General features: G+C 56.7%; 1 protein-coding gene across 1 annotated transcript in view; it reads right to left on the bottom strand.

Moving 5' to 3' along the window:
- Positions 1-20,889, bottom strand: part of LOC120643053 (WD repeat-containing protein 11-like) — a 29,022-nt gene that overhangs the window by 5,053 nt on the left and 3,080 nt on the right. The window contains exons 6-11 of the mRNA XM_039919613.1: positions 14,854-14,990; positions 14,702-14,768; positions 14,269-14,383; positions 14,005-14,116; positions 7,888-7,963; positions 7,584-7,766 (exon numbers count right to left, since the gene is read on the bottom strand). Of these exons, the coding sequence (XP_039775547.1) occupies positions 7,584-7,766; positions 7,888-7,963; positions 14,005-14,116; positions 14,269-14,383; positions 14,702-14,768; positions 14,854-14,990 (690 nt within the window). The remainder of the gene's footprint in view (positions 1-7,583; positions 7,767-7,887; positions 7,964-14,004; positions 14,117-14,268; positions 14,384-14,701; positions 14,769-14,853; positions 14,991-20,889) is intronic.

The following is a 20,889-nucleotide window of genomic DNA, read 5'->3' as shown; positions in this document are numbered from 1 at the left end:
AGTCAGTACCATATGAGACAATTGCACATTCATGCCAAGACATAGAAGGATAGCAATATTGGAAACAAGCAATAAATCATGCATGAATTGAGGAATAACGATGAAAGAAGAGTGCGGCCAAGCATCATCTTATGAAACTATACTAGGACAGTCCTACACAAGCAATCTTCTCTACAATCAAAGGACATCAAGTGGTTGCAATACATCAATACTTAAAATATATGAAACCACAAGAAGGTGAATGATAAAACATCATTTAAAATCAAACATTGCAATCCAATGACACAAACCGTATGCACATGTATGAGTCCAAGATCCAGAAGAACCAAGATAATTAGCAGCAGCATTTGTTTGTGTTGGTGTACATTGAGCCCATGTGTATAGAGGCCCATGTATAGGAATTATATATACCCACCCTTCTAGGGTTGGAGGGATGGATCAATTATTCCCTCAAACATGGTATCATTAGCCTAGGGTTAGGGTTCCCTCTTCTCCTCCCTCCTCTCCTCTCCCAGCCGACGCCGCCGCCGGCAGCCATGGCCGGCCGCCGGCGCCGCCCTCCCTCTCCCCTTCCTCCTTTCCCTCCCTTCCTCCCCTGCTCTGCTCCAGGCCGCCGCCGACCCCTGGCGCGGCCCGGCCGCCACCCAGCAGGCCCCTGGGGCCACGGGCGCAGCTGAGCAGGGGCGGGCCGCGGACGCAGCTACCGCCGCCCAGCAGGCTGCCGGGGCCGCGGGCGCACCTGCTGCCGCCGCCATCGATCCGGCCGTCCTGCGGGCCGCGGCACAGCTGCTGCATGCCGCGGGCGCCGATCCGGCCGCGCTGCCGCTGCTTTAGGATCCCGCCGCCGCCGTTGCGGCCCACCGCGCCGCTGTCGCCGCGGGCAACCGGACCGCCACTGACGACGCGCCTGATGCCGCGTGGACCGGGCTCGTGATGTCGCCCACGGATGGGCCGCTCTCCGCCGCTGCCCTCCGCGGGCAACAGGCCGACGCCGCTCTCGCCGCGGCCCTCCTCGCCGCCAAGTCGGAGGCTCCGGCGGCCAGGAGCGGGTCCGCATGGCTGCCCTCGCCTGGGAGCGCGAGCTCGCCGCGGCCGACGCCTCCGCTCTCCGGGTCGCCGAGGCGGAGCACTTCCTCCGCGTCTCCTCCGGCCAGCTGCCCGTCGACCCCGAGCCTGGAGCCTCTTCCTCCCGCCAGGCCCCGCCCTCTGGATCTGGAGCACAGCACGACCCGACCGACCCCATGGTAGCCCAACTCCACCTCCAGGCCGCCGGCGTCCAGAACATCAGGGCCCTGGTCTCCGTCCTCCTCGACCCCGCGTCCTCCTCCTACGGCCGCTGGCGGGACCAGGTCCTCCTCACCTTCCGCCGCTACGCTCTCGACGACCGCGTCCTCGTCGACTCGCCGATCGAGGCGCGGGACGTGGCGTGGCTACGCCTCGACAGCGTCGCCATGTCCTGGATCTTCGGGACCATCTCCCTGGATCTTCAGGACCTCGTCAGGACCCACGGCGGCACCGCGCGGCAGGCCTGGGTGGTGCTCGAGGGGCAGTTCCTCGGCAACGCCGAGTACCGCGCCCTCCAGCTCGACGCCACCTTCCGCACCTTCCAGCAAGGGGACCTCTCCGTTGGTGAGTTCTGCCGGAGGATGAAGGGCATGTCCGATGCTCTTCACGACCTCGGGTGTCCTGTCTCCGATCGGGTGTTTGTGCTCAATGTCCTGCGGGGCCTGAGCAGCACCAACGACCACCTGAAGAGCTGGATCGCCCGCCAGAGGCCCTTCCCCTCCTCCCCGCAGGTCCGGGACGACCTTGCCCTCGAGGAGATCACCAGGGGTCTCGCGCCCGGATCGTCCTCGCCCACCCCCACCGCGCTCGTCGCTGCTCCTCCGGCCTCCTCCGCCGCTCCTGCCACCTCCCTCCTTGGTGCTGCTCCAGCCGGGCAGACCAGAGGTGGGGGGGGGCGTGTGTAACACCCCGGGTGTTTACACAGTAATTAAATAGGTGTCTGCACAGTAATTGTGTTTGTGGCTATGCATCTTGTGCTTGAAATGCGTAAAAAGGATCTTTTTGTAATTATGAAAGGTTATATGTGTAATTATAATTTTATGCAAGGTCCTTTTTGCAGTTGTGTTGAATAGGTTGTGTAATTATAGTTTTAGTGGAGGGTGTTTGTGCAAAATTTCAGTGCATTTAATGCATGGTAGTCATTTTGCTTGTAAGTCTACAATTCAAGTGATTTTGCTTTGAAAAAGACAAAATTCCTAGAATTTAAAATCCCTCTTGTGTTTTCAAATTTAGCTCTCTATCCTTTGGTCAAATAAATTTTTGCACAACATCAAAGTTGTAGCTCTTGAAAAATTGAACAACTTTCATGTTGGGCACTTTTTCATTTGAGCTTTATTTTAAAAGTTATCGCTGTTTTACAGTGGGGTCCCTGGAACTTTTGGTAATTGCAAAACGAACCTTTTCTTCCACCTCCACCCCCCCTGCTCTGTTTTCTCTCTCGCCGCCGACAGCGCCGCCCGTCACCGCCGTGGAGCGCCTTCCCGGCCTTCCCGGCCATTAATTCGCCGTGCGCTGGCTCCCACGCGTCGCGGGCGAGCTCCTCCCCCTCCTGTTGCCTCGCGCTGGAGCCTCCACCCCTCGCCACGCACCCCCGCCGCGCCCAGAATCTCCCCGACGGCCGCCACCGCGACGCCGCCGTGGAACGGCCGCTGCAGAGCACGCCGCCCTCTTCTAGCGAGCGCTTAAGCACTACTTAAACCCCAGAGGTCGATTTCGCTCGTCCATTTCCTCTCCCCTCGCTCCCACGCCGCAGAACGCCGCCGCCGCCCCGCTTGAACCCCGGCGAGCTCCACCCCACCGCGGAGCCGCCAACCCAGACCCGCTCCACCCCTACATCCCCCACCATTAGCACCGCCTCGACCTCGCGCAGCTCCCAGGCCTTTTCCCCTCGCCCAAACCTCACCAGAGCCATCCCGCCGCCGAGCTCCGAGCCCGTAGGCCGCCGTCCATCGCCGACCGCCCTCCTCCAACCCTCTCCCGACGCGCTAAGTACACCAGGAGGTCCGCCCTGGCCTGCTCTCCGTTTCCCCCAACCCCACCCTCGCCGCCGGCGATCGCCGTCGCCGGTTTTGGCCGGTCAAACCACCGCCCCCTGCTCTGACTCGGCCGGGGACTTGTTTGTTAGAATTAGAGAAAGGCCAGGGGGTTATGTGAATAGACTATGACTCATTTGAATAGTGCCACTAAGGACTGCTTTGTAATGTTTTTCAGTGAACTTTGAAATTCAATATCAATTCGTACAAAATTCGTAAAATAGCAAATCTTAATGTTTTGGAATCCTCTTGAAGAGCTCTATGCAGTAGAACCAGAATATGTTAGGCTTTAGTTGCAAGTTTTTGCTGTAGATTTTGTTTTGTGTTACTAGGTATATAAATACTTGTTCTTTAATCTTTTTCTTATCTGATGCTTGAAAGCTTGTATTGCTTAGCAAATTTTGGTGGTAGTTTACTCTTGTTACACTAGCTTTGCTATAAAAATTTCATGATCAGTTCTTTGTTGTAGCTTTTTATTTGATTTAATCCTTGTTTAGTATACTTTATTCATGGTAAATAGTTTCTGTTCTTAATAAATCGTGAAAATATTCCTGAGTGATCTTCTGGAGTATATTAGCTTGTCCAGGAAGTTTGAGCCTTAGTTCATGGCTAGATCAGGGGCTAAAAATAAATCTTGCTAATCTGTTGTCTGTTTTATTTATTTTCTCAGATTTATTTCGGTGTAGACAAAATCATGAAAAATTCACAGTAGATAGATCATCCCTGTGTAGATCTCCTGTTAAATTTTGAGCTTCTGTTGTGATCTATTTTGATCTGTATAATTCAAGCTTGTACTAGGTGTTGCCTGCATAAATGTTTTATTGTGATTAAATGGCTACATGTCTTGGCATGATTTTTGTAGGGTAGCTTAGTCTGTTCATGTTCTGTTTAGGGTAATTTTTGCTAGATTTATTGCTATTTGTGATCTAAGCTGTTTATTTATTTAGCAAACCTTGAGTTAAGTGCTATGGGAATCAACCCCCACTTGTTAATGAAGTTAGTTAACTTCTTTTGTGCTGTTGATCCTGATGCCTTGTGTAGTTAAATTTGTTATTTAACTACTCTATAAACGATTGCCCATGTGTGGTTGTAATGTTGTTCTTGCATTACATATAGATACGACTACTTTGTCGGACGGGACGTACGAGTTGATTCCGGAGTCTGACGGAGGTGATCTCGAAGCTCAAGTGAACACTGCGGAACTAACTGAAGCCCCGAACCAAAGTCCGGAAGAGCCTAGCGCTGAAATAGTTAGTAACTACCGAGAAGGCAAGTCCCGGACATAACCTATATTTCAAATTATTATCATTTACTGTTATTACTTACTTGTGCATTTACAGTTCTTAGGATTTGAATTGAAACCCTAGATGCATGATCCTAGGAACCTATGTACTGAACACTAGACCTGAGTTCGACTATCTGCTAAGCTTATAGGAACGGTAAAAGTCGAGTGATTGCCTGTCACTCGCGAGTTTTATAGGAATTGCTTGTTTACTTTCTGTTATCAATATAAGGACGACGGACGGGGTTGTGTTCGATATTATGTCCTATGTGAGACCCCGTCTGTGTCAATGAACTTGCTAAGGTCGCGGTGTGTGGTAGTGCTGGTTAAGTTTTTGAAAGTACTAGTCACATGCCGTAAATATGGTACGCGGCAAGCCTAGTAGCCGATTGGACCGGAGAGTGGATATACCTCCCACTCTCTCAGTAGGGATAGGTTTTATTATATGTTGCGCAACACTACGACTTCTAGGGACAAGGTTCGGCCTTGGAGCCCTGTAGTCGGGGAGAGTGACACTATCCACAAGCCGGAAAGAAAGGTTAACGGTTGTTTGGGAATGACCCGACGGTATTCCAGACGTGTGTGCTAGGTTACCCTTGCAAGATTGAATTTCGATTCAGAATCGTCCGCCTTTCACGATGAAATGAGACTGCTTGATCTCTTTGCCGCACAGAGTAATAAGAGCAACAATATTCTTATTAATCTTGATGTTTGCTTAGAAGTTCCACCATGTTTGGTTAGTAGATGCTTACATAGAATGGTTAATCAACTAGAATCTTGAAGCTAAAACTTGAAAGTAAGGACCTACTCTTTATTGCTTTTCAGCAAAGGAAAACCAGAGCCTTACAAAGCCTTGCATAGTCTAGCTAAGGTGGGCTACTTATACCCGTTGTCGGTTAAGTCTTGCTGAGTATTAGAATACTGCTGTTGAAACTCTTTTTCAAGTATGAGTTTTGAGGATCAGATCGCTAGCTTAACCTATCCTTGCTCGTTGCCTCCTGGCTGGTCCGTAGAGTGGGATACGTCTTCGGCCGGCAATGACTATGACGAGTGATACCATGCTTGGGCTAGCCTGGTATCCTTTTTGCGACGTGTTGTAGCCGTCGTGTTTTATCTTCCGCTGTTTAAACTCTGAACTTACTCTTATGTTTTGTATACCTGTATTACTTAAGTCGGTTTTGTAATAATGGTTTGAACTATTTTGTAATCACTAATGAACTTGCCTGTGTTGTAAAGTTTGTGGTTGTAATATCTCTGGACTCGCCTTCGTGCGAGGTATGCTTGTTCGATCCGAGAATCGGTGGTTGTATCGGGACGTTACCCGACAGACCAAAAATTGTTCCGTTTGAAGTGCGTTTAAGCTAATGTTGCCTTTATGGTGATGGTTTACGCACTTGAGCCGGGATAATTTAGGCGGTTCTACCACAGCGTGGACGTCGCCGGCGGGGGGGGGGGGGACGTGGTGGTGGTGGTACTGGTGGCTCTGCTCCTGGGAGTACCGGTACGGGTGGGGGCCGTCGAGGCACGCCGGCTCCGGCTCCGGCTCCCGCTCCTGCCTTTGCCCCTGGAGGTACGCCCTGGCCATCCTTCAGCAACCCATGGTCAGGGCGCATCTCGATGTGGCCGTTCCAGGGTCCGGGAGGGGGGCCTCGTTCTCAGCTCCAGCCGGCGGCCATGTTCACTGGCACTGCTCCACTCTTCGCGCTCTTGGCCTGTGCACCAGTTGGACGTGAAGAATGTGTTTCTTCACGGCACTCTGTCAGAGAGTGTCTACTGCTCTCAGCCAGCGGGATTTGTGGACTCGAGTCGTCCGGATATGGTCTGCCGGCTCAACAAGTCTCTCTATGGTCTGAAGCAAGCTCCTCGGGCTTGGTACTCTCGATTCGCCACGTTCTTGCTGACATTGGGGTTCACCGAGGCCAAGTCTGACACATCTCTCTTCGTCTACCGCCGTGGGGATGAGGCTGCATATCTGTTGCTCTATGTCGATGACATTGTGCTCACAGCCTCCAGTCAGCAGTTGCTTCAGAGTGTCATCTCCTCTCTGCAGCAGGAGTTCGCTATTAAGGATCTAGGTCAGCTCCACCACTTCTTAGGCGTCACTGTTGAGCCTCGCCCGTCTGGTCTTCTCCTTCACCAGCGGCAATACGCACTTGATATCCTAGAGCGGGCTGGGATGACTGATTGTAAGCCCTGTTCCACTCCTATCGACACTCAGGCGAAGCTGTCTGCTGATCTGAGTGATCCGGTGGCTGATCCTACTGCCTACCGGAGTTTTGCTGGAGCCTTGCAGTACCTCACTTTCACCAGGCCGGACCTCACCTACGCTGTCCAGCAGGTCTGTCTCCATATGCATGATCCTCGGGAGTCACACCTTGCTGCGCTGAAGCGTCTCCTCCGCTACGTCCGTGGCACAGTGGACCTCGGCCTGGAGCTTCACCGTTCGTCCTCTGCTGAGCTGGTGGTCTACACTGACGCTGACTGGGCTGGCTGCCCGGACACTCGTCGCTCCACTTCCGGCTATGCCGTCTTCCTGGGCGGTAACCTGGTCTCCTGGTCGTTCAAGCGGCAGCCGGTTGTCTTCCGCTCAAGTGCTGAGGCGGAGTACCGGGCTGTTGCTAACGGCGTGGCGGAGGCGTCCTGACTACGACAGCTCTTGGCGGAGCTCCACAGACCGCTCGCCAGGAGCACGCTCGTCTACTGCGACAACGTCAGCGCCGTGTATCTCTCCACCAACCCCGTCTAGCATCAGCGGACGAAACATGTGGAGATTGACCTGCACTTCGTGCGCGACAAAGTCGCCATCGGCGATGTTTGAGTACTACATGTCCCGACTACCTCCCAGTTTGCTGACATCTTCACCAAGGGGCTGCCCTCCTCGACCTTCTCGGAGTTTCGCTCCAGCCTCAACGTAGCCGGTGGCTAGTTATGGCTGCGGGGGGTATTAGCCCTTTGTACTCTCTTCTTTTCCAGTTTTGAACACCGCTGTGCCGGTTGTTCAGACTGCGGGGGGGGTGTTGGCTTTCTTGTTGTCCAGTCTTGAACACCGTTGTGCCGGTAGTTCAGACTGCGGGGGTATTGGTGTATATTGAGCCCATGTGTATAGAGGCCCATCTAGAGGCCCATGTATAGGAATTATATATACCCACCCTTCTAGGGTTGGAGGGATGTATCAATTATTCCCTCAAACAGTTTGTACTTACCAGGTCAAATATTGAGAATGTATTATCATAGAAGAGCACAGCGATGCGTCCTCTGCTTCGATCACCATTGACAACAGGAGAGAACTTTATTCTCCTGATGCCTTCCCTGTGAGTGCTAAAAGAAGAAGAAAGGCCTGTTGTAACATCCCACCATCTAATGTTGCCTGATCGGTCCCCCATTACCTAAAAGATAATAGCATCTGGTCAGAGTGTCCCAGGATAACTTGTTTCACAGATATAAAAGATATTGGAATGGAAGTATGGATTTTATAAAAGAGATACAATGCAACAAAAAAAAACATACAACATGGGGTAGCCGATATGCCATAGCAGTAACCAAACCATCTGAAGATGCAAATGATGATGACGGCCACTTTGGCCTGCAAACATGGACCATACATATGGTGATGACAAGTTAAAATAAACCGCAGAATGCATACAAGCAGAGGGTCCAAATTTGCTTTATTTAGTCTTGCTATGTCAAACTTCACAGTTATGCTCAGTCTCGAAGACAAAATCTGTTATGGTTGGTCAAGTCTACGAACGCAGGAGGAACGTCGTTCGTGGCTGACGCGGAGTCCATGGCGTGCGGCGTCTGTTGCTCTCGTTGGCGTATGTTACTCGAGTTGGTTGCTTGTTCCCTAGATTCTAGGAGTTGATTTGCCTCAAGTTTGTTAAAGATACTCTGTATAAGAACCATCATGCAAGTAATGAGGAGTAAGCCAGAGATAGAATTTATCTCTCTCTCCCTGGCGACTTGCGCCTACGCTCCGTCTCCTTGCAGCCTCGCCGCCGGCCGTCAGGACGGCGTCGAGTAATCAACCTCGCCGCGCACCCAAACCACGTCCTCCTCCTAGCCATTCATACTTCCTCCGTAGCTCCCACAACACTCTGGTATCAGGAATGCCGGACGCCGTTCCTGGTGCCGCCACCGCGCCTTCTCTACCCATGTCCACCGCGCCGACCACCGCCATCTCCACCGTGTCCACGCCGCCTGCTATGGCCGCGGAGCCGAGCACCCTTGACACTTTGACGGCGGCCATCTATGGGCTCCAGCGCCAGATGGGATCCTTCGCAACACGTTTGTCATCCATGGAAGGTCGCGGATCCCCATCTGCTGCGGGATCTTCTTTTGCTCCCCAGTCGTCGTCGTTCGGGATGCCGGGCTACGGGGCGCCGCCGCTGCCAGTTCCTTCCCCGGCGCCGACCATCGTGCATACCACCGCGGCATCCCACCCACTACCCATCCACCAGATCAATTTTCCACACTCACCCTCGCCAATCCCGAACTTGAACGGGCCGTCGCTCTCGCTTCCGTCCGCGACGCCGCCGTTTGAAGCCATGGAGGCCGCCGACGAGCTGGAGGTGCCGCGCTTCCACAAGCTCACGTTCCCGACGTTCGACGGCAAAACCGACCCCTTGGGTTGGTTGAACAAGTGCGAGCAATTCTTCCGTGGCCAGCACACCCGGGAGAACACCAAGGTCTGGCTCGCCTCGTTCCATCTGACGGAGGGCGCCCAACAATGGTACGACATGCTCGAGCGTGATGCGGGCGGTGTCCACAACATTCCGTGGCCAACCTTTCGCGCTCTATGCCAGCAGCGCTTTGGGCCGGCTCTGGGCACGAACCACCTCTCCGATCTGGCGCGCCTTCCGTTCCCAGGCACCGTCGACGGTTTCATCGACGCCTTCCAGCAGCGCCTAGCTCACGCGGGGTCCCTCACCCAGGAACAACAAGTGCAGCTATTCTCCGGGGGCCTACCGGACCACATCAGGGTCGACGTGGAGTTGCAGATGCCACAGGACCTCCAACGCGCCATGTGCTTGGCGCGCGCTTATGAGCGCCGTGCCGCGGCCGCGGTCACTACTCCGGCGTTCCGACCGCCTCGCGTTCCGGCACGCCCTCACCATCCGGCCGCGGGCACCACCCCAGCGTCTCTTCCGGCCACCACCACGGCGCCAGCGTCCTCGCCGTCGCCTCCGCCCAGGCCGTTCCGTCGCCTCACACCAACGGAGATGGCGGACCGCCGGCGTCAAGGCCTTTGCTATAACTGCGATGAGCAATACACGCGCGGCCACAAGTGCCAGCGTCTCTTCTACCTCGAAGTCTCGGACTTCGTGGACGATGACGAGCCACCGCAAGACGCCATCCCAGCTGCACCGGAGGAGCCTTTGATTTCGTTGCACGCCATTGCCGGGATCCGCACCGCGGACACGATGCGCGTGCGTGTGTCGGTAGGCAACTACGTGATGACGGCGCTCCTGGACACCGGCTCGACCCACAACTTCATCAGCCCCGCAGCTGCCGAACGGGCGGGTCTCCGTTTTGGCGACAGTGCGGGCATGAGCGTGATTGTAGCCAACGGTGACCGAGTGCCGTGTGCCGGCCTCGCGCGCGACGTCGACATCAGGATCGTGGACGAACACTTCGCCATCGACTGCTACACCATCCCGCTGGATTGCTACGACATGGTCCTTGGTGTTCGTTGGCTGCGGATGCTGGGACCCATTCTTTGGGACTTCGATGACATGTGCTTGGCATTCTGGCGCCGTGGCCGTCGCGTCCTCTGGCACGGGCTGGACTCGTCCTGGACGACCCCAGCGGCCGCGGGTCGCCTTCATGGTGTCCGCGCTGCCGAACCGGACCTCCTGGCGCTGCTACTCAACGACTACAACGACCTATTCGCGGAGCCGACGGGTCTACCGCCGCCACGACACTGTGATCACCGGATACATCTCCTTCCTGGCACTCCGCCGGTGTCTGTTCGGCCATATCGTTACCCGCAACTCCAGAAGGATGAACTGGAGAAGCAATGCGCCGCCATGCTCGCTCAAGGTATCATCCGCCCGAGCGTTTCTCCATTTTCAGCTCCTGTTCTCCTGGTCAAGAAACAGGACGGCTCGTGGCGCTTCTGTGTGGACTTCCGCGCACTCAACGACCGCACTGTCAAGGACAAATTTCCCATCCCGGTCGTGGAAGAACTCAGTGATGAACTCCATGGCGCCCGCTTCTTCACGAAACTAGATCTCCGCGCCGGCTACCATCAAGTGCGCATGCACCCGGCCGACATCGAGAAGACGGCCTTCAGAACGCACCAAGGTCATTTTGAGTTTTTGGTCATGCCATTCGGCTTGTCCAATGCCCCGGCGACGTTCCAGCGGCTCATGAACACCGTGCTGCAGCCATTCCTCAGGAGGTGCGTTCTAGTCTTTTTTGACGACATCCTAATCTATAGCCATTCCTGGAGTGAACACCTGCAGCACCTGCGCGCCGTCTTCGACACGCTCCGGTCACACCACCTCAAGGTGAAGCGCTCCAAATGTGCCTTCGCGACCTCATCTGTGGCTTATCTCGGCCACGTGATATCGGCGGACGGTGTGGCCATGGATGGTGACAAGGTGGCCGCGGTAGCCGCCTGGCCGCAGCCGCGCTCCGCCCGCGCCCTGCGCGGTTTCCTGGGCTTGGCCGGCTACTATCGGCGCTTCATCAAGGACTTCGGTACCCTGGCGGCACCGTTGACGCAGCTCCTCAAGAAGGACGCCTTCCTGTGGACCGACGCAGCTGCGACCGCGTTCGACGCCCTCAAGCGCGCGCTGTCCACGGCTCCGGTGCTGCACATGCCGGACTTCGCCCAGCCGTTCATGGTCGACTGCGATGCTTCGGGCACGGGGTTTGGTGCCGTACTACATCAAGGTGCAGGGCCCCTGGCTTTCTACAGCAAGCCGTTCGCGCCGCGCCACCTCAAGATTGCGGCCTACGAGCGCGAACTCATCGGCCTAGTCCAGGCCGTCCGCCATTGGAGGCCTTACTTGTGGGGCAGGCCGTTCGTCGTTCGCACTGATCACTACACCCTCAAGTTCATGCTCGATCAACGCCTATCAACGGTCCCGCAACACCAATGGATCAGCAAACTCTTCGGTTTCGACTTCTCAGTCGAGTACCGACCCGGGCGCATGAACACCGTCGCCGACGCCCTTTCCAGAATGGAGGTCGCCCAGGCCGAGCTTGCGGCGCTCTCGGGCCCAACGTTCAGCTTCTACGACGACCTTCGCGCCGAACTGGAGACTAACGACGATCTGCGCAGCCTCCGCGACACCATCACTGCGACCCGTGGTGCCCCATGGCGGGTCGACGAGGGCCTCATCCTCTGCGGCCGGCGCGTTTTCATACCAGCGACGTCGACTGCGCTGGCCACTGTGCTCCAGCTCGCCCACACCAACGCCCATGAGGGCGTTCAGAAGACACTGCACCGACTCCGGGCAGACTTCGTCGTCGACGGCGACCATCGGCTGGTCCGTGAGTATGTTCGGTCCTGCGCTATCTGCCAGCGCAACAAGACGGAGTCGTTACATCCTGCGGGGCTCCTCCAACCACTCGACATTCCAGCACTGGTGTGGTCGGACATCTCCATGGATTTCGTGGAAGGCCTTCCCAAGGTACATGGCAAGAGCGTCATCCTCACCGTCGTGGATCGCCTGTCCAAGTATGCCCATTTCATCGCCCTCGGCCACCCGTATACGGCAGCTTCAGTGGCACGGGTTTTCTTCTCTGAGGTGGTGCGCCTCCATGGGTTCCCATCCTCGATCGTCAGCGATCGTGATCCAGTGTTCACGGGTCATATCTGGCGGGACCTGTTCAAGTGCGCCGGCGTCCAGCTACGGATGAGCACGGCCTTCCACCCGCAAACCGACGGGCAGTCGGAGGCTGTCAACAAGACGATCGCCATGTATTTGCGCTGCATCACCGGCGACCGACCCCGCGCGTGGCTCGACTGGCTTCCGTGGGCGGAGTTCTGCTACAACACCGCCTACCACTCCGCGCTGCGTACGACTCCATTCCAGGTCGTCTACGGTCGGCCGCCGCCGGCGCTTCTTCAGTACACGGCACACTCGGCGCAGACCTCGACGGTGGACACGCTTCTGCAGGACCGCGACGCCTTCATCTCTGAGGTCCGGGAACGCCTACAACAAGCCCAGGAGTACGCCAAGCGCCACTACGACGCCAACCACCGGGACCTGACTTTCGACGTCGGGGACTGGGTATGGCTTCGACTACTTCATCGGCCGGCTCAGTCACTGGTTCCTGGGCGTCGGAGCAAGCTTAGCCCGCGCTATGCTGGTCCGTACCAGGTGCTGGAACGTGTGGGCGATGTGGCGTATCGCCTTCGTCTGCCGGAGGGGGCGCGCATCCACGACGTGTTCCATGTCGGCGTTTTGAAGCCCTTCCATGGAACCCCGCCTACATCGACTCCGGCTCTTCATCCTCTTCAGCATGGTCGTCCTCTCCAGGCACCGGAGAAGGTCCTGCGCGCCAAGCTCCGCCGTGGCGTGTGGTTCGTCCTCGTCCAGTGGACGGGTCTGCCGTCGGCTGAGGCTACGTGGGAACCATTGGAGGCATTCCGTGAAGCGCATCCTATGTTCCAGCTCGAGGACGAGCTGTTTGTCGACGGCGGGAGAGATGTTATGGTTGGTCAAGTCTACGAACGCAGGAGGAACGTCGTTCGTGGCTGACGCGGAGTCCATGGCGTGCGGCGTCTGTTGCTCTCGTTGGCGTATGTTACTCGAGTTGGTTGCTTGTTCCCTAGATTCTAGGAGTTGATTTGCCTCAAGTTTGTTAAAGATACTCTGTATAAGAACCATCATGCAAGTAATGAGGAGTAAGCCAGAGATAGAATTTATCTCTCTCTCCCTGGCGACTTGCGCCTACGCTCCGTCTCCTTGCAGCCTCGCCGCCGGCCGTCAGGACGGCGTCGAGTAATCAACCTCGCCGCGCACCCAAACCACGTCCTCCTCCTAGCCATTCATACTTCCTCCGTAGCTCCCACAACAAAATCACAAACTGATACATAACCATTAGCTGTACTAACATTTCTTAAATAACAATCAATCGTACTTTCTACCTTATGTGTTATTCCTAAAAGTGCCAATCATCTCCCACCTGGCTCAATAAAGCCAACGGAATAGGCATATATTGCAGGAAATATCAGCACATCTTCACAATACAGTAAACTGGAGGAACTGCACGATTTATCATTTGTAATCAATATGCACATAAAAATAAAATGCCCTGTATTTGTTTCCTATATGAAAAATCAAATAAGAAAAAACATAAGAAAAAAAATATCATTTGCCGCTTGATAAATTTAACAGCTAGACTAGAAGTAGCAGCAAGCGTATCATTCAAGAATATCATATTGTGTTTACTGTTATGAGCCTGGTAACACATATTACATTTTTGGTCAATCAGTTGAGTGATGCACTGCTGATGCTCAGGTGGAACCAAGTTGACGACTATATAAATCAATTGGTGCTTACTTAATAATGCATGCATGAGAAAAATGGTGTTGTATGTATTTTTCACTAAATCTGCATTTGATTCTACTTTAATAGTTGAAAGCTGCAAAGACAGCAATTGACATACCTAAAATCTCGTATCCGCCGCCCATGAACTTCAAACACACCAAGAGCACCATTGACTAATGCAAAAGCAAAACTTTCACATGTTTCATCAGAATTTTCTGCACCAGAAGTCTCTGCAAACGAGAATAGATCCTGTCATCTCACAGTATAGTCAGTGAATGTTTGGTCAAAATGGGCCCAGAGAGTTCCAAATTTCTCTTCAATAAATATAGATTAAGAAGGCAATCTATTCAGTTTATATAATTTTTCTAGTTGAAAACTGCACCTGATGATCGCTCCTTGGAGGTTGACGACTGCTTTGATGATGCATTTTGACCTGGCCGAGGTGCAGCTGGCAATGTCCATTCTAACACTGTAAAAGGAAGCGCCAAGGACCTAAGCTACAACAAGTACAGAACAATAATGAATATCATGCTTCTGGATCTTTTGCCAACTGAAACAACTGATTTAGCAGTTTGCAAATAATATAGCACAGCAAGACCATTTCAAGAAGAGTAACTATAACAGCAGATTTCTTTCTGGCAGACTATAGTTGAACTTATATTTTGGTCTAAACTAACTTTTGATTCCCATTATAATCTTGAAGAATAGCTTTAAGCACAAATCAATCGCTCCTTGCAACAGTAATGTTGTAAGATTTGCTTTTTCTGAGAAGAACAAGTTGATAATTGTATAAATATAAGAAAAGGAAGTAGTACCATCATGGGGTTCTTTGTCATAGCCCACACTTCAACAGGAGCATCACGGAACAAAATTAGAAGGTATCTGAAAAAGAATATTATGCTTGAGAAATCATGACAGAACAAGTACTGGTACATATGCATGCATATGTTAGAAACATAAAACTAACCTTCCAGATGAAGAAGCCCTCAATGCTCTAATTGGTGCACGTTCTGGCTTTTGTAGCACACGGAAAGCGCGATTTAGCCCACTTCTTAAGCATGTAATAACAAGCTTATTATTGTATCCTCCAGTTTTATCATTAGCCTGTAGTAGTCAAAGTGTCAAATCAAGGAGAGAAGTAATGACGGGAATAATTGCTCTATTCCTCCAACCCTAGATGGGTGGGTATATATAGAACATATACATGGGCCTCTAGATGGGCCTCTATACACATGGGCTCAATATACTCCAACACCCCCCGCAGTCTGAACTACCGGCGCAGCGGTGTTCAAGACTGGACAACAAGAAAGCCAACACCCCCCGCAGTCTGAACAACCAACGCAGCGGTATTCAAGACTGGACAAGATGAGAGTACAAAGGGCAAATACCACCCCCCTCCGTAGCCACAACTAGCCACCGGCTACGTTGAGGCTGGATCGAAACTCCGAGAAGGTCGAGGAGGGCAGGTCCTTGGTGAAGATGTCAGCAAACTGGGAGGTAGTCGGGACATGGAGTACCCGAACATCGCCGATGGCGACTCTGTCGCGCACGAAGTGTAGGTCAATCTCCACGTGCTTCGTCCGCTGATGCTGGACGGGGTTGGTGGAGAGATACACGGCGCTGACGTTGTCGCAGTAGACGAGCGTACTCTTGGCGAGCGGGCTGTGGAGCTCCGCCAAGAGCTGTCGTAGCCAGGACGCCTCCGCCACGCCGTTAGCGACAGCCCGGTACTCCGCCTCAGCACTGGAGCGGGAGACAACCGGCTGCCGCTTGGACGACCAGGAGACCAGGTTGCCGCCCAGGAAGACGGCGTAGCCGGAGGTGGAGCGACGAGTGTCCGGGCAGCCAGCCCAGTCAGCGTCGGTGTAGACTACCAGCTCAGCAGATGACGAGCGGTGAAGTACCAGGCCGAGGTCCACAGTGCCACGGACGTACCGGAGGAGACGCTTCAGCGCAGCAAGGTGGGACTCCCGGGGATCATGCATGTGGAGACAGACCTGCTGAACAGCGTAGGTGAGGTCCGGCCTGGTGAAGGTGAGGTACTGCAAAGCGTCGGCCAGACTCCGGTAGGCAGTAGGATCAGCCACCGGATCACCCAGATCAGCAGACAGCTTCGCCTGAGTGTCGACAGGAGTGGAGCAGGGCTTGCAATCAATCATCCCAGCCCGGTCCAGAATATCGAGGGCGTACTACCGCTGGTGAAGGAGAAGACCAGACGGGCGAAGCTCAATAGTGACGCCCAAGAAGTGGTGGAGCTGACCGAGATCCTTCATAGCGAACTCCTGCTGCAGAGAGGATATGACACTCTGAAGCAACTGCTGACTGGAAGCTGTGAGCACAATGTCATCGACATATAGCAGCAGATATGCCGTTTCATCCCCACGACGGTAGATGAAGAGAGACGTGTCAGACTTGGCCTCGGTAAACCCCAGTGTCAGCAAGAACGTGGCGAACCGAGAGTACCAAGCCCGTGGAGCCTGTTTCAGTCCATAGAGACTTGTTGAGCCGGCAGACCATGTCCGGACGACTCGAGTCCACAAATCCCGCAGGCTGAGAGCAGTAAACAGTCTTTGACAAGGTGCCGTGAAGAAACGCATTCTTCACGTCCAGCTGGTGCACAGGCCAAGTGCGCGAGAGCGCAAGCGAGAGGACCGTGCGCACCGTAGCGGGCTTCACGACCGGGCTGAAGGTCTCATCATAGTCCACACCAGGCCGCTGAGTGAACCCCCGGAGAACCCAGCGAGCCTTGTAGCGCTCCAGTGTGTCGTCAGCCCGACGCTTATGCGTCCAGATCCACTTGACAGTCACCACATTGCAACCAGACGGACGTGGCACGAGGTCCCACGTCTGGTTGGCAAGAAGAGCCGTGTACTCCTCTTCCATCGCGCGACGCCAGTGAGGATCCGCCAAGGAGTCGCGGACAGAGGAGGGTACCGGAGAGACCCGCGGCTCTCCCTCGGTGGCTGAGAGAGTCGCGGCCTGGGACGCCATCTGCCGAGTCACCATGGGATGGATATGCCGAGGATCCCGATGAATGACCGGCGGGTGGTACAACTCTGGCTCGGCTCGAGAGGGAGCCAGAGGAGGCGGCGGCGGCGACGGCTCCGGTGTCGGCGTCGCAGGAGCCTCTGGAGCAGGAGGCGGCGCCGGTGTCGACACCAAATGTCGTCGGTACACCTGCACCGGCTCCGCGTACCGCTGCTGCGCCGGGTTCGGCGCCGAGCGACGCCGGTACACCTGCACCGGCTAAGCGTATCGCGCAGGTGCAGGGGAAGGCAACGGGGCCGCACGTGGCGCAGCGGGAGACACCGGGTCCGTGCGCGGCACGACCGGAGGTCCAGGGGCCGCGCGTGGCGCGACCGCGGGCACCGGGGCCGCGCTCGGCACAGCAGGGATCACCGGAAGTGGTGCCGGTGCGTCGGAAAAATTTGCAGGAAAAGGACAGACAGGTAACGGTGGCTGAACCACCAGGTCAGTCGGAAACAGAGACGCCAGCTCGTGATCAGAAGAAGGTGTGGAGGAGGTGGAGTAGGGGAAATCCGACTCGTCGAAGACGACGTGTCGGGAGATCAGAATGCGGCGAGAGGTGAGGTCAAAGCATCGGTACCCCTTGTAGTCAGGGGAGTACCCGAGGAACACACAACGAGTCGAGCGGGGCGCCAGCTTGTGAGAAGCGGTGGCGGAGGTGTTAGGGTAACACTCACACCCGAAGACCCGAAGGTGGTCGTAGCGAGGAGGGGTACCGAAAAGAGCGTGGTGTGGAGTGGGAGCAGGAGAAGCAGTGAACGGAAGGCGGTTGAGCAGGTAGGTGGCGGTGTGGAGGCTCTCAGCCCAGAAGCGCGGGGGGAGAGAAGCCTGGATCAGAAGGGTGTGCACGACGTCGTTCGTCGTGCGAATCATCCGCTCTGCCTTGCCGTTCTGAGGAGAGGTATACGGACAAGACATACGCAGCTGAACACCCCGAGACAGAAAGAAAGACCGGGAGGTGGAGTTATCGAAGTCCCGCCCGTTGTCACACTGGACGGCCTTAACGGTGAGGCCGACCTGAGTGGACACCCAGGCAAAGAAGTGGAGGGTGGAGAAGGTCTAAGACTTGGCGCGCAAAGGGAAAGTCCAAGAGTAATGAGAAAAATCATCAACAATGACCAGATAATATCTATAGCCAGACATGCTGAGACAGGAGATGTCCACAGGTCAGTGAATAAGATCAAAAGCATGTGCAGCATGCGAAGAAGAAAAAGAAAACGGAAGTCTAACATGACGACCTAACTGGCACGCATGACAGAGGTGCTCAGCGGGAGCCCTAGTACATGGAACATCGGTACTACGGCGGAGCTGAGCCAAAACGTCGCGGCCGGGGTGACCAAGCCGGCGGTGCCGGTGGTGGAAGAAGACGTCAGGGCAAAAGCAGAAGACGAAGAAGCCGAAGGCGAGGCAGCGGAAGCAGGAAGCCGAAGAGTGTAAAGGGGACCCGGGCTGTCACATCGGAGGAGCGGACGCCGGGAAGCCGAATCCTTCACAGTAAGACCAGAGGAGTCAAATTCGATAGAACATGAGTTGTCAGCAGAAAACTAGCGAATAGAAAGAAGGATGTGAACCATTTGAAGAGCAACAAGAACATTAGGAAGACGAGAAGCAGAACCCACGGCGGTGACAGGAAGGCAAGACCCATCACCAACCATGATAGAAGGACAAGAGGGGTATGGGGGTCGGACAGAAGAGAGGATACCAGTATCGGGAGTGGTGTAGAACGAGGCACCCGAGTCGGCGATCCACTCGGTGCTGATCGGCGGCGTCAGTCCCATGGTGCTGAAGGACTGCGCCAGAGCGGCCTGGTCCCACCCCCAGGCCAGGTCGGCTGCTGGCTGGGCTGAGCGGGCGGGGTCCAGGACGGCGCGAAGAGTGGAGCAGCGCCAGTGAACATGGCCGCCGGCTGGAGCTGAGGACGAGGCCCCCATCCCGGACCCTGGAACGGCCACATCGAGATGCGCCCTGACCATGGGTTGCTGAAGGATGGCCAGGGCGTACCTCCAGCTGCAGGGGCAGGAGCGGGAGCCGGAGCCGGTGTCGGCGTGCCCCGACGGCCCCCACCGATACCGGTGCTCCCAGAAGTAGGGCCACCAGTACCACCACCACCACCCCGTCGCCGGCGACGTCCACGCCCCCCCCCCTCCTCCGGTCTGCCCGGCGGGAGCAGCACCAAGGAGGGAGGTGGCAGGAGCAGCGGAGGAGGCCGGTGGAGTAGCAACGAGCGCGGCGGGGGCGGGTGAGGACGATCCTGGCGCGAGACCCCTGGTGATCTCCTCGAGGGCGAGGTCGTCCCGGACCTGCAGGAAGGTGGGGAAGGGCTTCCGGCGGGCGATCCAGCCCTTCAGGTGGTCGTAGGTGCTGCTCAGTCCCCTTAGGACATTGAGCACCAAGACCCGATCGGACACCGGATCCCCAAGGTCGTGAAGAGCATCGGCCATGCTCTTCATCCGTCGGCAGTACTCACCGACGGAGAGGTCCCCCTGCACGAAGGTGCGGAAGGTGGCGTCGAGCTGGAGGGCGCGGTACTCGGCGTTGCCGAGGAACTGCCCCTCGAGCGCCACCCAAGCCTACCGCGCGGTGCCACCGTGGGTCCTGACGAGGTCCTGTAGATCTAGGGAGATGGTCCCGAAGATCCAGGACATGGCGACGCTGTCGAGGCGTAGCCACGCCACGTCCCGCGCCTCGATCGGCGAGTCGACGAGGACGTGGTCGTCGAGGGTGTAGCGACGGAGGGTAAGGAGGACCTGGTCCCGCCAGCGGCCGTAGGAGGAGGACGCGGGGTCGAGGAGGACGGAGACCAGGGCCCTGATGTTCTGGACGCCGGCGGCCTGGAGGTGGAGCTGGGCGACCATGGGGTCGGTCGGGTCGTACCGGGCTCTAGATCCAGCTGGCGGGGCCTGGTGGGAGGAGGAGGCGCCGTGCTCGGGGTCGACTGGCTGGCCGGAGGAGATGCGGAGGTAGCGCTCTGCCTCGGCGACTCGAAGAGCAAGGGCGTCGGCCGTGGCGCGCTCGCGCTCCCAGGTGAGGGCTGCCACACGGACTCGCTCCTGTGCCACCGAAGCCTCCGACTTGGCGGCGAGGAGGGCCGCGGCGAGGGCGGCGTCGGCCTGCTGCCCACGGAAGGCGGCGGCGGAGAGCGGCGCATCCGCGGGGGACATCGCGAGGCCCAACCACGCAGGATCGAGCGCGGCGGCGGCGGCGGTGGTGGCCTGCTTGCCCGCAGCGATCGCGGCGCGGTGGGCCGCATCACCGGCCAGCGGCTGCAGCATGGGCTGCTGCAGGGGGCCGGCAGCACCCCCTACGCCCCCTGCGCCCGCACCCCCCGTGCTAGCGGCAGCAGTGGCGGCGGCCGCGGCAGCAGGGGCGCGCTGGGCAGCAGAGGCGGCAGCAGCGGCTCCCCCTGCAGACCCCTGCGCGCCCCCTGCGCCCGCGCCCCCCGTGCCAGCGCCAACAGTGGCGGCGTCCGCGGCAGCAGGGGCGCGCTGGGCAGCAGAGGCGGCGGCCGCAGTTCCCCCCGCGCCCCCTGCGCCCGCGCCCGCAGTGGCGGCGGCAGGGGTGTGCAGGGCGGGATCTAGGCCGGGAGGAGGAGGCGGGCCGCCCGCGCCGGGAGGGCCTGCGCCGCCGGCGGCGGCCATCGCGACCGCGGCGTAGGGCGGCCGCGGGCCTTCCTGCGCGCGTAGCGCGGCTGCAGCAGAGGAGGTGTGATGCCAGGCGGCGGCGGCGGCTCCCAGCGCGCCCGGCGCAGCACTCCCCGCGCCCGGAGCAGAGGAGGAGGGAGGGAGGGGAGGGAAGGAGGAGAGGGGAAGGGAGGGGGCCGGCGGCGCCGGCGGCCGGCCGGCCATGGCCGGCGGCGGGGGGCTGCGGGCTGGGAGGTTGGGAGGGAGAGAGGAAGGAGAGGAACCCTAACCCTAGGCTACTAATACCATAATGACGGGAATAATTGCTCTATTCCTCCAACCCTAGATGGGTGGGT

This window comes from Panicum virgatum, chromosome 1K (genome assembly GCF_016808335.1).
Source record: "Panicum virgatum strain AP13 chromosome 1K, P.virgatum_v5, whole genome shotgun sequence".
NCBI lineage: Eukaryota > Viridiplantae > Streptophyta > Magnoliopsida > Poales > Poaceae > Panicum > Panicum virgatum.
The sequence above is the reverse complement of the archived record's forward strand: the minus strand, read 5'-3'. Positions and strand labels throughout refer to the sequence as shown.